Source organism: Pleurodeles waltl, chromosome 6 (genome assembly GCF_031143425.1).
Source record: "Pleurodeles waltl isolate 20211129_DDA chromosome 6, aPleWal1.hap1.20221129, whole genome shotgun sequence".
Lineage (NCBI taxonomy): Eukaryota > Metazoa > Chordata > Amphibia > Caudata > Salamandridae > Pleurodeles > Pleurodeles waltl.
Genome location: NC_090445.1, coordinates 1,662,266,934 through 1,662,282,882, shown reverse-complemented (window position 1 = coordinate 1,662,282,882; position 15,949 = coordinate 1,662,266,934). Strand labels below are relative to the sequence as shown.

The 15,949-nt window shown below is 42.7% G+C and overlaps 1 protein-coding gene across 2 annotated transcripts in view; it reads right to left on the bottom strand.

The window, feature by feature from the left end:
* SNAPC4 (small nuclear RNA activating complex polypeptide 4) overlaps nt 1–15,949 on the bottom strand; it is a 178,444-nt gene that overhangs the window by 147,616 nt on the left and 14,879 nt on the right. For both annotated transcript variants that reach the window (XM_069241609.1, XM_069241608.1), the window contains exon 2: nt 3,148–3,288. In XM_069241609.1, coding sequence (XP_069097710.1) covers nt 3,148–3,286 — 139 coding nt within the window. In that variant the 5' untranslated portion in view covers nt 3,287–3,288. The remainder of the gene's footprint in view (nt 1–3,147; nt 3,289–15,949) is intronic.

The window sequence follows — 15,949 nt, the reverse complement described above, 5'->3', positions numbered from 1 at the left end:
ACAACAAGCTACAAGAGGCCTTTTCTGAAACTTCCCAGAACCAATGGCAGCTGGCCCTGGACTAGACCCTGCTGTTGGGCTCTAGCTGACATCCTGTGAGTCTCTAAGTGCCTTCCCTGAGGTCCTAAAGAGCTTTGAACGGGTACTCCTGTGGTGGACTGGGACTTAAATGTCTAAGTTAGAAGGTAAAATCTTTGACCACGTTGAACCGGGTTGATGTATCTTACCCGTGCTGCATCACAACCAACTACAAATTGCGCCTCAGGCCCAACCTACCATTGATTATCACTGGCACTTTGTACTTACTGGCACTATTCCTGCTATGAACTTTACAAATGCATATCTCTGTTTCCGCTAATTGACTTTTTGTGATTCTGGTGCTGTTTTGTTTATTACATTCTACTCTATTTTAGGTTTGGTTTGGGATCTTTCTTGCTTTGCACTTTGACTCTATTACTGTTTTGGCACTGCATGATATACTTTACACCTTACCCAAAAGTTAAGGCAGGTAGTCACCACCCCATATAATAATTTCTTACAGTGAGTAGGGACAACACTGGGTGTTCCAGATACAACATGTCGGTGTTCCAGAACAACATACTAAAGGTGCAGAATGTGATGCATGCTTAATGTATGAGGGTGTGCTGGGGTCAAAGGCCTTCAAGAAAAACAAGCAGGTTTTTGGTCCGCTAGTGAATCTTGGGAAATCCTCATCAGATCTAAGACAGGGGGAGTAATTTCAGGAAAGATGACTTTAAGCTAATGGAGAAATGAGAATGAAGAAATCTCCCTCCAAACCACTTATATTTGGCAGGTTCAGTGGCCAGTAGGTCCTGGAGGGTGGGGGCATGTGACTGGTACTCCTGTAAGATTTTAGCTAGATGAAGTTGGGCCTTTCCTGGCAGGACCTCCTGGACAATGTACAGGGCTTAATCGGACGCCAGTGCAGAGCTTTCAGTGATACTGTAATATAGTTCGACCAGCACAGATTCAAGTCAGAATGATTCGGACTTCTTTGCAGCCTGTTGAAACCTTGACTAGTTTAGGTGGCACTGCAGTGGTCCAGACGGGATATTACCACCACGAGGACTAATGTGATCCTGCATCACTGGAGAAAACGAGGGAAAGACACCCCCTTTGGACATAAATGGTGAAAGATGCTTATTGGACTATGAAGGTTGAGTTGAAGTCTGAATTTTCACACTTTTACCGATGGCTGGAATCCGCTAGCTGAGCAGGATGCTAGGGACATTCTGGGCCTTAGGTAGAATCCCATACTTTCAAACACTGAAGAACAGCTTGTTTCGGTGCATCTGGTCTTGGATCTTCAGCAGGCAAGATCTGATTTAATGTTACACAAATGAGCCTTTCTGTAGCGTTGGGTGTAGATGAGCATCAACAGTGTAAATACAAAATAGGATGGTGAAACAATGGTCTGAGCCAGAGGGGCCATGTATGTGGGATTAAGCTGGGCGAGAGTGCTGTTCTTTTGAGAAATCTGCAGGTGATGGAGACAGGTGATGGAGACAGTTTTGAGCCTGGAGAGTGCAGTTGTCCAGAAAGGAAGTCCCTTTACTACAATTCAAGCAAGAACAGCCACCAAGTTAAAAGACATGATAGGTTCAACAGTGCTGAATGCCCATAAAAGAGCAAAAGGTTTCAGCATACTGGTAACAAGTAGTTTCCACCAATGTTAGACAGGGCAGTTACTGTCTTTCTGGGAGGAGCTATAGTCAGGCTCTGTCACACCCAGTATCGAGTTTCCCTTCACATGAATTGCTTCCTACAGCAAACTAAGCCTTCCAAATGCCTCCATGGAGAAACCAAAAAGCAATCTCCTTCGGGAATCGTTTAGGGCTTCTGATGGTTCCCTCTCTGTTTCTAGCAGGACTGTAGCAGAGGGATAGGAGGACACCCCCAAGTGAATAGTGAGGCTGGCACTGGCGAAAAGAGTTTGGTATCAGCAACAAGGATTCCCAGAAATTCTAGACTTCTGGACCAATGCTCGTGTACAAAGTTGGTTGGGGAATGTCAGAGGCTGAAATTCAGTGCATGTGCAGGACTAGAGTCTCTGGAGAGAAAAGTGTCTTACGGCTGCTTCCAAAAATAGTTATAGCTAAGCCTAAGAAATCACACTCTGGCATTCAAGTATAGACCAAAAACTACTTTTTGTCTTGGGATTAATCCTGGCAGGCTCACCAGAAAAGGTACAGGAGCAAGGTTTTGTTGCTCTCTTTTCACATCTGAAAGAATAATGCCTCTTGCTGGTATGAAAACATAATAAAAGGCCAGATGTAGCAAGCAATTTTGCATTTGCAAACGGTGCGAATCTAAAAAATTCGGCTATTTGCAAATGCAAAAATGCCTTTCAAGATGTATGAAAGGCATTTGCTGTGCAATTTTAAGAAATCGCAAAAATAGCGGTTCCTTAAAACTGCAACCCCATTTAGAGAATCGCAAATTGCAATTCTCTAAATAGGAAATCCAAATAGGGAATTCTTATTAGCGATTTCCAAAGCACAGGTATCAAGCATTTCCTAAATGCGAATTGGGCATTTAGGAAATGCAATCACCACCAAATCCAATTTGGTGATAAGCATGTGCAATTTTTTTAAATGCATTATAAATGCATTTAAAAAATTTTAATGTAGCACACACATGCCCCTAGGGCATGTGTGTGCTTCACATGTCTACAAATAGTTTTTTGGGGTGCATCAGAGGGGGCCTTCTGCCCCCAGCACCCTGGGGTTTGCATTACCTAATTTGCAAATTTCTAACTGGAATTCACAAATTGGGAAACGCAAAACCATTCTCACCTATGGGCCTAAACATATCACCGACTCACAAATTTCATACATCCCATTTTGCATTTCTTAAAGATTTGCTATTTAAGAAATGCAAACCGGGAGCTTGATACATCTGGCCCAAAATTACATTACATGAAAAAAACAAAGTTGAAAGGAGAAAGCAGCATACAATAATGAGGCATTTATAATAACAACCTTGCCTTCTCAAATTCTTTTTCAAATAGGGAAAAAAATCTAAATTTTGTCCATACAAATGGCAAATACATTCTACAATCAATGGAAACGAGTTATGCTGAAGAACCCAACTCCACTCTCCCTTCATCCAACATCTTTATCTCACCAGACTCCGAGTCCGGCTCAGAGTCAGAATCTGAAACAACAACTTCAATCGAAGCATCTTTAGGATTCAGGCTCTTCTCCAGTGCCTCAATTTCCTTCCGAATCCTCTCCCTTTCTGCATTTATGTCTTCCACAGACATGGCTAAAAGAAACATAAAAGACATCATTTGAATACAATGGATGAATAAAGCATTAGCTACTCATTCAAATTAAATCTTCACAAACCAGACCCAAACTTTAAATGAACCACAAAGTTGACTTAATCACTATCAGAGCTGGTGGAGGGATCCAGTGCTTACTGAGCTTCAATTGTGACAGCAGGGGACAACGCTTTCAAAGGCCATGTATGGCAACTTTAGTCATAACAATCACTGCCATGTGATTAAAGGCAATGCAGCATGACAAAATACACAGGCACATTAATTTTATAAAAGAACTGATTTATCACTCCCATAGTAGGATATATATATATTTTCAACAGAAGGCTGATAGACCATTTGCAAAGGGAAAGATTTGTACTGATGAACCTGGCACATCTAAAGTTTAGGTTAGTAAAGTCCTGGCATTTTCCCCCTGATTTCCGCCAGCTCTTTCCAGGTCACAGAAAGCTCTTAATCCTTAAGGTACCATAACATATCCACGTTACATCTGAATTAAGTAGGGCCGCTTTAGCACGAAACCAAAAAATAGAAGACATGTATTTGGGCATCGTGATTACACGTTGGGGCTACAATGTTGTTATTATCATCTATGACATGAGAGATAACTCTATTGGCATTAAACTCAGATGCATCCAAAACACCAGTCTAATCCAGCAAGTGCCTTTTTAAGCCATCTTTAAATTGTAAAGCATTGCTCATTTCTTGAAGTTATAAAACATTGCTCACCTCTCCCTTGATCACTGCCCGCTCCTAAGAGCATTCACTGCAAGCTTACCCCATGTCCATTGGCATGCAACACAATGTCAACAATAGAACATCCAAAAGCCAGCGATTGAAGGGGAAATAGTGGCTTTCAAAGTCCTCTCCAAGCAACTGGTCTTGCAGAACTTCTGAAGTACAAACAAGTACAAAATATAGCCCCCAGATAAACAGTGTTAAAGATAAACTGATGACTCTGATATAAAGCCATGGCAAGTCACAAAATATGCCATGTTAAAACCTATAGTTCCACCCTATGATTACACTGCACTATAGTCAAAGAAAAAAAAACAATTACGTAAAATGCTAATCTCCTGAGCCTATCCTGTTGAATGACAGTGAAAAGGATTCTAAAAGAATAAAAGGGGAGGGGACCACGTTGCTTGGCACATCAGCACACATTTTTCCACAGATGCATTACGGTAAATGCAGTTCACCAGTAATTAAGCATTTGCGGATGCAGGTGCATGGTTGGCACAGCCAGTGCTGAGCATCTCTGGAGGCATATATTGCCACGTTTTTCTGGATTAGTGTGCTTCATCAACAGAGATTAGCAACTCAGTTTGTGGATGGTTGGAAATGCTGGTCAAAGTTTTTTCATGGTTTATAAATATGCAGAAACTATAACACAATCATGTAGGACCTGGCTTTGATATATGGGTAGTGAAGATGACTGACATTTTTTTTAAATTGAATAAGCTGCCGAGGTCGGATTGGCCTACAGGGCAATCAGGCAGTGCTAGAAGGGCTGGTCTGATAGATCAGTGTGTGGTCCATTTTTTAGGTCGAGTGTGCAAGCGCTTTGACCTGTTGTAAGTATTGTGGGCTTTAAACCACGCCCATCACTTTCATTGGTTCCTGGGTTTACCTTTTAAAAATCACTTGAAGTCATTGGTAAATGCTTTACTTTTGTCCCGCCGTGAGGCTGTTTCTGTTACGCCTTGCAGACTGGCCCTTTTACATGATTATTGGACGATTGCTGATATACTTCAGCATGGAATTTTTTTTTCTTCTTTTGTATCCCCCCTTCATGCTGCATGGCGGCCAGGCGCTCACAGCGCAAACAGGCGCAACAGCGTGAACTCGATCGGGGGCATTGGAGCGCTGGTCACATTGTTCACGGTTACCCAATGAGAGTCATTTCTTGTGTCTCTCCCCTTAAAACGCTTGAAATTGGTAAATGCTTTAGTAAAACAGAAATCCTCAAAGTGAAAGCTGTAAAACAGAAATCTTCAATGCAAAAGCAGCCCTCCCGGCATAGCGGAAGAGCCAATACTACAATATTCACTGCACTTGGGAAACTCACCCCATAATGCTTTGCAGGGGATTACTTTTACGAAACATTTTTGTTCATAACATCTGTGTGGTCCTAGGTCAATGGGACCATGTACAAAACATTCAGCATGATGTGCTCATTTTGTCTACATCATCTCTGGGTCCCCAAAATAATAATCCCTCCCACCATTCTGTGTCTGTTTTAAGCGCTCTCATGGTTGGAACTTTTGTTTTACAGCTGGGAATAGCTTGTGTTTTAAGGGCCTTGTTTGTAATATCATTGGTATAGGCTTTCTACCCCTGAAAAAGTGTGATGCTCTATGCCCTCTCGGGGATAAATATATGGTTACACTGAATTATTTAATGCCATTTTCTTTTTGTGTGGTTATGCTCTCTAGGGGCTAACTATATAGTTACATGACCACGTTTCTTACAGATGCTATTTTCATTGTGGTGCCCTCTAGGGGCTGTTCTAAACACTACAGTTATATAAACATACTAAAATATTTGTGGAATGGAAACTTTCCCCATAATGCTTTGCAGGGTCTTACTTTTTCAAAACATTTTTGTTCAGAATGTGGTGGTCCTAGGACAATCGGACCACCTTCAAAATATTGACCACAGTGTACTCTTTCGGTCTGCACCATCCCTGGGACCCCACACTATGCTAGTGGGGACTCCACAATAATAACTCTCTCCACCATTTTTTTTTTTTTTTAGCCTTTTACATAGCTGGAACTTTTGTTTTATAGTTGTGAAGTTATGTTTTATGGGCTTTGTTTGTAACATCATTGTAATGAGCCTACAAGACTTGAAAATGTGTAATATGTTGCGTCAAAATATATAGTTATACTGCATTACTTTCTACCATTTGTGGTCTTCATGTGAAAATGTTTTCCTAAGGGCTGACTACATAGTTACATTACCACGTTTCTTCCAACTGCTATTTTTATTGTGGTGTTCTCTAGGGGCTGTTCTGAGCATTGAAATCAACATATTACAATATTTGTGGCATGAATTACAGAACTCTGTGGTTGTCCTAGAACAATGGGACCACCCTTAAAACGCCGTGTCTACATCATCTCTGGGTCCTACCATTCAGTGCCTGATTACGACTTCAGCGGAGGGGATTACTCCATCCCAACTGTGAAGGATATCCCGCCTGCCGTATTACAAGTTCCATAGGATATAATGGACTTGTAATTCGGCGGGCGGGATATCCATCACATTTGGGACGGAGTAATCCCTTCCACCGAAGTCGTAATCAGGCCCTCAGTGACTTTTAAGCTTTTTCATGTCTAGAACTTTTGTTTCACACCTGGGAGAAGTTTTATTTTAAAGGCCTTTTTTGTAATATCATTGCAGAAGGCCTGCGAGCCCTAAACATGCCCTCTAGCAGCTAACTATATGGTTAAACTGCATTATTTTCTCCTGTTTACTCCATGGGGTTATGCCCTCTAGGAGCTAACAATATGGTTACATGACCATGTTTCTCACAAAATATATTTGTATCATAGTGCCCTCTAGGGGCTGGTTTGAGCATTACAGTCTAATGCCAAAAGTTTATTTCTGATAAAGGTATATATGATAATTGTATATGTTTTAACAATCTCGTAATTACAATTATGACCATGGTTCAGGCCAACATTATTACACTAGGACTGTTTCAAAACTCTTGATATGTTTGGTGACCCTTCTAGTTTAGTTCTCTTCTGCGGCTGTGTTGTGTCTTTTTTGGGGGGAGTTTAGTGAGCTAGCCAGCAACTCTGATGGTGGGGTGGTGAATGTGGTATTCTATTGGAATTGGCATGGCAGATTTAAATTAGGTTGCTAAATGGGAACGTTTTCATTTGCTGCTGCAGATGGAAGATGAAGGTATATGAAAATTATTTAGTTATTTGCAGGGTGTTAGACCTGGCAGCTTTTTGGCGTGTCTCCCCTGTCTTTTTGCTTTCTGACCTCCTGTTTTTGTGGTTTATTGTCTCTGCGCACTTTACCACTGCTGATCAGTGCTAAAGTGCAAGTGCTCCCTACGTAAATTATATTGTTAATTGCTTTATCCATAATTGGCATATTTGATTTAGTGGTAAGTCCCTAGTAAAGTGCACCATAGGTGCCAAGGGCCTGTAAATCAAATGATACTAGTGGGCCTGCAGCACTGATTGTGCCACCCACATAAGTAGCCCTGTAAACATGGCTCAGACCTGCCACTGCAGTGTTTATGTGTGCAGTTTTAAAGTGCCAATTCGACCTGGCATGGGTACCCACTTGCCAGCCCCAAACCTTCCCTTTTGGTACATGTAAGGCCTAACAGTAAAATACTGCCAAATTCGAGTTTCACTGTTGCAAAGTCTATCTGCCTTTAAATAACTTTAAAGCACAGATTCCCTTTGAGGACAGATAGAAATATGGAGTTTGGGGTCTCTGAACTCACAATTTAAAAATACATCTTTTAGTGAAGTTGGTTTTTAGATTGTGAGTTTGAAAATGCCACTTTTAGAAAGTAGGCATTTTCTTGCTTAAACCATTCTGTGACTCTGCCTGTTTGTAGGTCAGTTTGACAGTTGGGCTTTTCACACCTCTCCTCTAGACAGTGGCAAAAAGGGAGCTTGTGGGTAGCCTGCATATCCTGATGAGCCATCTGATCCAGAGTGGAGGGAAGAGTGGTCACTTACACCTGAAAGGACTGTGTCTTCCCTCACACAATGCAGTTTCCAACCCCCTCATGTGTGTCTGGGGCCTGGCCTGGACAAGGAAGGATCTTGCAAACACTTCAGACTTTGCTTTGGAATTTGCCAACTTCAAAGGCAGAAAGGGGTATAAGAAGAGGACCTTAAATCCCAGACTTTTAGAATCTTTCTGAAATTAAGAGGAACCTCTACCAAGGAGAAGAGCGGAAGAGCTGGAGGAGAAGTAATGTTCCTTTGCTGTGTTGCTTTGCTGGATTGGCCTGCAGTTGCTGCTTCTACCTTAAAAGAGAGCAAAGGGTGAACTTGGCTGTGTCTCCTGCGTGAGAAAGTTCTCCAAGGACTTGGAGTAGAGCTTGCCTCCTGTTGGAAGTCTCAGGGACACCAAAGACTTCAATTTCCTTGACCTGAGGCACTGGGAACTATGGCCCTCATTCTGACCCTGGCGGTCTTTGACCGCCAGGGCGGAGGACCGCGGGAGCACCGCCGACAAGCCGGCGGTGCTCCAATGGGGATTCCGACCGCGGCGGTAAAGCCGCGGTCGGACCGGCACCACTGGCGGGGTCCCGCGAAGTGTACCGCGGCCCCATTGAATCCTCCGCGGCGGCGCAGCTTGCTGCACCGCCGCGGGGATTCTGACCCCCCCTACCGCCATCCAGATCCCGGCGGTCGGACCGCCGAGATCCGGATGGCGGTAGGGGGGGTCGCGGGGCCCCTGGGGGCCCCTGCAGTGCCCATGCCACTGGCATGGGCATTGCAGGGGCCCCCGTAAGAGGGCCCCTACATGTATTTCACTGTCTGCTGCGCAGACAGTGAAATACGCGACGGGTGCAACTGCACCCGTCGCACAGCTTCCACTCCGCCGGCTCGATTCCGAGCCGGCTTCATCGTGGAAGCGTCTTTCCCGCTGGGCTGGCTGGCGGTCTGAACGAGACCGCCCGCCAGCCCAGCGGGAAAGTCAGAATTACCGCCGCGGTCTTTCGACCGCGGAACGGTAACCTGACGGCGGGACTTTGGCGGGCGGCCTCCGCCGCCCGCCAAGGTCAGAATGAGGGCCTATGTGTTTTGCGCTGTTCAAGAGGAAAAAACACCAAACTGGTCTTGGGTTGCTTATGTTCTGGAACTGGCCTGGCAGTTCAGACTTGACTTTATCTATTGGAACAGGGTCAAAACTGATTTGCATATGGTGGTGTCAAAACTGAGGTGGCATGGTGTGCAAAATAATGAGACTGAGATACATGAGATTAATTCAAGCATTCATCCATCATTTTTTTTATAACTTCATGGCTGAAAATTAAGCTTTGGGTGTTCTATTTTATGTCTAGAATACCACTGTTAATACCTTATTGCTCCAGGAGACATAGGGGGTTATTACAACTTTGGAGGAGGTGGTAATCTGTCCCAAAAGTGACGGTAAAGTGACGGATATACCACCAGCCGTATTACGAGTCCATTATATCCTATGGAACTCGTAATACGGCTGGTGGTATATCCGTCACTTTACCGTCACTTTTGGGACGGATTAACACCTCCTCCAAAGTTGTAATAACCCCCATAATACGTAATCCTTTATAATGCTAGATGTATAACAGCTACCTTGGTGACCTGTTTTGGATAATGACTGCTTCTTGTTTTTCTTATATTCAGATATAATTCTATCTTGGCTGCCAATATGTATATAGCAGATAGGATAGATAGTCAAGCTGTGATATGCAGGTGCTTGGTGTCGCATACAGATGACTGAATATTAGTTATGTCTATATTTTGTGTGGAGGGTTTTAAATGGAGTATTTATGACTAATGTTTATGTAATTAATTATATCCTGAATTTGATAGTGTAGATTTTAAGGCAATTTTGTTCATGACAATAAATAAACTGAATGGTGAGTGAGAGTGTGTGTTTTGAGTGTCTGAGAGTGTCAGAGTGAAAGCGCGTGAAAATCAGAGTTTGAGTGAGGGTATGAACACGTGAAAGTGACTGCGAGGCATTGAGTGAAAAAAATGTGACTGAGTTAGGAATGAGTAATTGGAGATTGGAAGTGAGTCAAGGGCGCAGTCATCAATGGTTCAACAGGTGCAGTTGCACCAGGGCTCACACTCAGTGTGAAATGAGGGTGTGTACAAGTATGTGACAGTGAGAACAAATGAGTACGAGTACATTTGTGCGTCAGCAACATTGAGTTCGACTGGGGAGAAGGGAATTAATGTGGGAAGAAGTATTTACAGAGTGAGTAAGAGTGTGTTTGTTTGCATGTTTTACAATTGCTAGCCTGCCACTGGCCATGTCATACTCAATATAATTCTGGATTAATGACGACATTCAAGATATCAAGCTGTAGCTGGCACACTGGAGACAATTTTTGGTAAAATGAAGGGCACCCAAGACATAATGCAGGCCCTTGATATACCAAAAGACATTCTTGGCGTAGGGGCCCCTGAGGGAAAACGGTGTTGCTTGTATATTGGAATAAATTCTTGGCATAGGAGCACCTGTGGCAAGATGCTGGTCCTAGGACAATGGAGGTAATTCTTGGTACAAGGGAAGACACTCAACATGAAAATGCAGACCCTAAAATACTGAAAGTAATAATGATAGTGCTGGCAAGCTGGACGTAATTCCTCAGAAGGGTCAGCCATGGCTTTGTTGGGCCGAGGGGGTGGGTGAGGGAAGCAAACCATGATAAAATGCTGCCTCTGAAATTCGGGAGGACATTTTGGTACATGGTGTATGGGCAGCACCAGTGACAAAATTCTGGTAATTGAATATTGCATGTAATTCTGTGCATAAGGGGATACTCGCATTGGCACAATAAATGTAAGTCTTAACGTATGGGTAACTCTCCTGGCAAGTATTATGGCACCCCACTTTGAAAAATCACTAGCCGCCACTACAAGCCACACAAAACCTTCCATCCACTCTTGAAAAATGTAACTGGAAGTTTGTGCATAAATACTTTGCTCCATACAGGATATATCATAAAGTCAGCAAAGAGCTTAGAGTGGTGGCAGATTTATTTTAATTTTAATTGTGGTTGTAATTTGCAAGCAGGAAAAGAGGAAGCCAGGAGAATAGCAGTAGCAAAAAAGAGGTAAGGAATATGTAATATATGTGACAGGTTAGGGGCGTGGCCTCTTTTTTGGCAAGTATCTTATTGTATTGTAATAGTATTTATATAGCGCTTAGTATCTTATGCCCTGATCTGTAAATAGACAATACAGAGAGGGTATCTGGCCGTCACTCAGAGACGTTACTAGAATCTTTGGCTCATATGGGGGCGGGCTACATTACCCAGCATTCACCAGAGACACGCCCTGATGACATATTTCAGGGATGTGGGTTGCTGAGGCGATACGCCGCCTCGAGCAAAGGGGACTGAGTGAACTCCAGGCAGTATTTAAAGTGTGTCTGATGAGTTGCTCACTCCCATTTCGGCAATGAGTGGGAGCGGAGTAGGTTGAAAGGCACAGCGCACCTTTTGGCGTAGCGCATACAGGGGGCACCGCATGTACGGAAGGAGTGTGTAAGAGCATGGTAGGCGCAGGGGGGCCACACTAGGGGATGAGAATGTATGTTTGCGCATGACATCTGAATGTGTATCACCGACTAAAATTGTCAAGATACGCTGTATGCCCAGACGGGTAACTTGTGCCAATATCACTATGGGGCGGTAAAGTATGCTGAAGTAAGGAAAACCAGCTTCCAAAACAGGTTTGAAGGTTGAACAAGACGTCGTTTATTTTACTTGCTCCGGTAACAATATGATCATAAATGTCCCAATAATCACCCCAGCAGCGCGCCGCAAATCGCTCGACCTCTCTTCCACCAACTGCCGTTTTCTCTATGTCAACGGTACCTCGCGCCCCCACACGCGCGTCCGGAACATAGAGAAAACGGCTCGTGCAATCGGCTCTGCCGCGCGTGTAGTTTCGTTTCACACGCGCGGCAGATACTACATTTAGTTTTCCCTTTTTTTTCTTTAAACAAAAACAAACAAGACCAACCCTCCCATGGAATCAAACAATAAACCAATACCCCCAAAAATCTTGGAAAACAACCTAAAACAATACATCAGGTAATAATACCTATTTCACTAGATACTTCTAAATGTAAGTAATGATACATCTTACGCTTTACATTTATAAACATCGCATTTTGCATTTCTTGAGCAATCGTGGAAAATATGCATGCTAGGAATAGAGATCACCACAAACTTCGCTTAACGGTACCTCACCGGTAATTTGTGGACTCTACAACTTTTCCTAACAGGCACCTGTTCGAAGCAAGCGTCCCTTTCCTTAGGATTTAATGGTTCAACCCCACCAGTTTTATTTACAATTATGGAGTCCTTCATCCTTCCATTCAGCTCACACGGGTCACTAAGTGACAAAGGAACATCTCTTGGCAAAACTTTTACCACTTTTCCCACATTCCACCAATTACGCCCGCCAACCCGAACAGCGTTACCACACACTTTATCAACTCTCAAAGGTTCAGAAAACTTTGAGTCACCTTTCTTGACAAAACTAGGTAGTTTGATCCGCACCCAATCTCCAACCACAAACCGTAACTCTTTTACACTCCTTTTCTTGCCACAAATTTTTTGTTTCTCTTGAGCTTTCTTCATACTCAAACGAACCTTGACATCAATGTGTTCTTTACACACAGAATGTTTGAAAAATTTTGACAACCAAGCTGGTCTAAACAACGTGGCAGGCTTCCTTCCTCTAAGCGCTTCAAACGGAGACACCCCCGTGCTAGTGTGAGGCGTTGTTCTGTAAAACCAAAGCATACTCTTTACCGCTGCATCAACCACACACCCATTGGCTAAAGCCCACTGGACACATTCAACAACCACTCTATTAAAGCGTTCAACCAAACCATTTGTTTGTGGTTGGTAAAGAGAACTTTTCAAATGTTTGACCGCACAATCACTCAGAAAACCTTCAACTTCATTTGAAACAAACTGGACCCCATTATCAGATACAAGCTCCTTGGGAAACCCTTCTTCCAAAAATATATCTTTCAGAAATGACACAACAGATGTAGAATCAGCATGACTTACAAACTTCATATGCGGCCACTTAGAAAAATAGTCAACTGCAACATACGCGTAACGCAATTTAGAAGGAAGTGAGTTGAACGGCCCTAACAAGTCAATACCAATTTTTTCCCATGGTCCAGACGGACATTCAATAGGCTTAAGCGGAGGCGTTGATGTTTTGAGGGTCTTATCCCTATTGGAGCAGACATGACAATCCTTGACTAATGTTTCAATGTTTCTGTCCATTTGCGGCCACCAATAGTGTTCTCTCACTCTTTTCTTTGTAAGAGTAGAACCCAAATGACCTTCATGTGCTTTTTCCAGAATCATATATCTTATAGTTTCCGGTGGTACAATTTTATCATTTCTCAGTAACACGCCATCTTCAATTGACAGCTCATCAGATACCTTAAAAAATGGTTGAAAACTAAAATCCAAATTTTTCTCATGTGGCCACCCTTCCTCGACATACTTCATGACTTTAGTGAGTACAGTATCATTTGTCGATGCTTCCTTCCAGCACTTTTCGGAAAATGACCCAGTACGTTCCAATTCGATGGCTGCAATGAAACAATTTTCATCCTGAATATCCTCTTTCCCACCAGCATCTTCCGTGATGGGATATCTAGAGAGGTAATCTGCTCTCACATTCCTTCCTCCAGAAATGTGCACCACCGAAAAATCAAATTATAACAACCTGGCTGCAAATCTTGCAATTCTTGGTGTGCTACTCCCGACGTTAGTACCATTCAAAATAGAAACTAAGGGTTTATGGTCCGTCTGGAGTAAAAAATGTCTTCCCCACAGGTAAGGTTTAAACTTCTCTATACCCCACCAACATGCTAATATTTCTTTTTCTATTACAGAATAGTGTAATTCATTTGGTCTGAGCACTCTTGACGCAAATCCAATAGTCTGCTCCAGTTTTCCACTGACCTGTGTCAAAACAGCTCCAGCCCCGAACTTGCTGGCATCCACAGTCAAACAACACTCTAAATTATGATCATATGATTGTAATACACCCACAGCACCCAATTTTTGTTTGATATCATCAAATGCTTCAGCACATTCAGCATTCCACACAAACTCTGTTTTTGTTTTGAGTAGATTTGAAATAGGTCTGATTATAGTGGCAAAATTTTCAATAAACCTAGAATAGAACTCACAAAGTCCCAAAAAAGATTTTACACCAATTTTGTCCTGAGGTGCAGGTGCTTTCACAATTGCTTCTACCAGACCAGGTCTGGGGTAAACACCTTCGGGAGTCAAGACATGCCCCAAATACTCGACAGACGTTTGGAGAAATTGAATTTTTTCTCTTTTTAGCACAATTCCAGCACAATTTAACCTTGTCAGTACTTCCATCAAAATTTCATCGTGTTCACGTCGATCAGCCGCATGGATCAGCACATCATCCTGAAACACACACACCTTCATAATATCCTTGAGCAGTGTAGACATTATCCTCTGAAACACTGAAGCCGCCGATGCCAGCCCAAACGGCATGCGACAATATTGGTACGTCCCCCACGGGGAAACAAAGGCGGTGAAGTGACGAGAATCTGGTGTCAACTCTACCTGATGATAAGCAGCAGCAAGGTCAAGCTTTGTAAAGAGTTTAGCTCCAGAAATGCAAGAGAGCATTTCACTGATCTTTGGCAGAGGATGGGAGTCCACCCAGATCTCTCTGTTAAGAGCCCTCAAGTCAACACATACTCTTAGTTCACCATTTTTTTTCTTTGCGACAACTAATGGTGACAACCATAACGAAGAATCAACCGGTTCAATGATTCCTTTCATTCGTAAACTCTCCAACTCTTTTTCTAATTCATCCCGGACACTAAATGGTACACCTCTCAACTTATACTTAATTGGAACAGCATTGTCTTTTACTTTTATTTTATGTGTGAATCCTCTAATTCTACCTAAATCACCAGAAAAAACTTTAGGAAACTGATTAAGCAGATTTTCTATATCAGCGGAATCTCGTATAACAGTTACCTGATCACCGGTACCTGGGCGCAAAACCATGCCAAACAACCCTTGATGGAACCACCCCAAAATGTTCAAACCTTTTACAGCTACATAGACCTTTCCAAAGATGTGTCGTCCTTTGAAAATCAAAACATCTTCAAAGTACCCCATTAAATCAATCCTCCTACCTTCGTACGACACTGGTGACCTGTCTGGTGGAAACAGTTTTCGTGTTCCCCAATTTTGTTCAAATACCTCCTGAGTTATCATAGTGATTCTGGCACCAGAATCAGCTAACAACTTTAAATGTTTGTCACCAACCTGTATTAAAATGTAAGGATCAATGCAGTGATCAGGATTTCCACTTTTTATGTCATGGTCACCCACAGCCAAAATCATTTCTTGCATTTCATTCATCAATTCACACATTTTGTCATCACTCTCACCAGCGACAACATTGACCTTAGTATTGTCACCTTTGCTACTTTGACACACTTTAGCAAAATGTCCCATTTTGCCACATAATCTGCACTGAACATTTTTTGCTGGACAGATCTTCCCTCCTTTTAGATGTGAAGGATAACCACACCTAAAGCATATGTTAGTTTGTTTGAAGAAACTATTGTGTTTGGTCACATCTCCTTTGGTGAAAGACGGAATGTTCATCTTGCGTCTGTCGTCAGATCTCTGGACTGCATTAATTTGTTCAACTTGTGCCCGTTCTAATTCCTTGGCTGATTTGATCGCCGTTTCAATGCTTTTCGCAATTCTGATCTAATCCGATAAAGACGGATCCCCCAAGGACAGCAACTTTTGTTTGATAGACTTATCCGAACTGTGACAAATGAATTGGTCACGGATTAACTGATCAGTAAAAGTTTCGAACCGACAATCTGAAGCAAGTT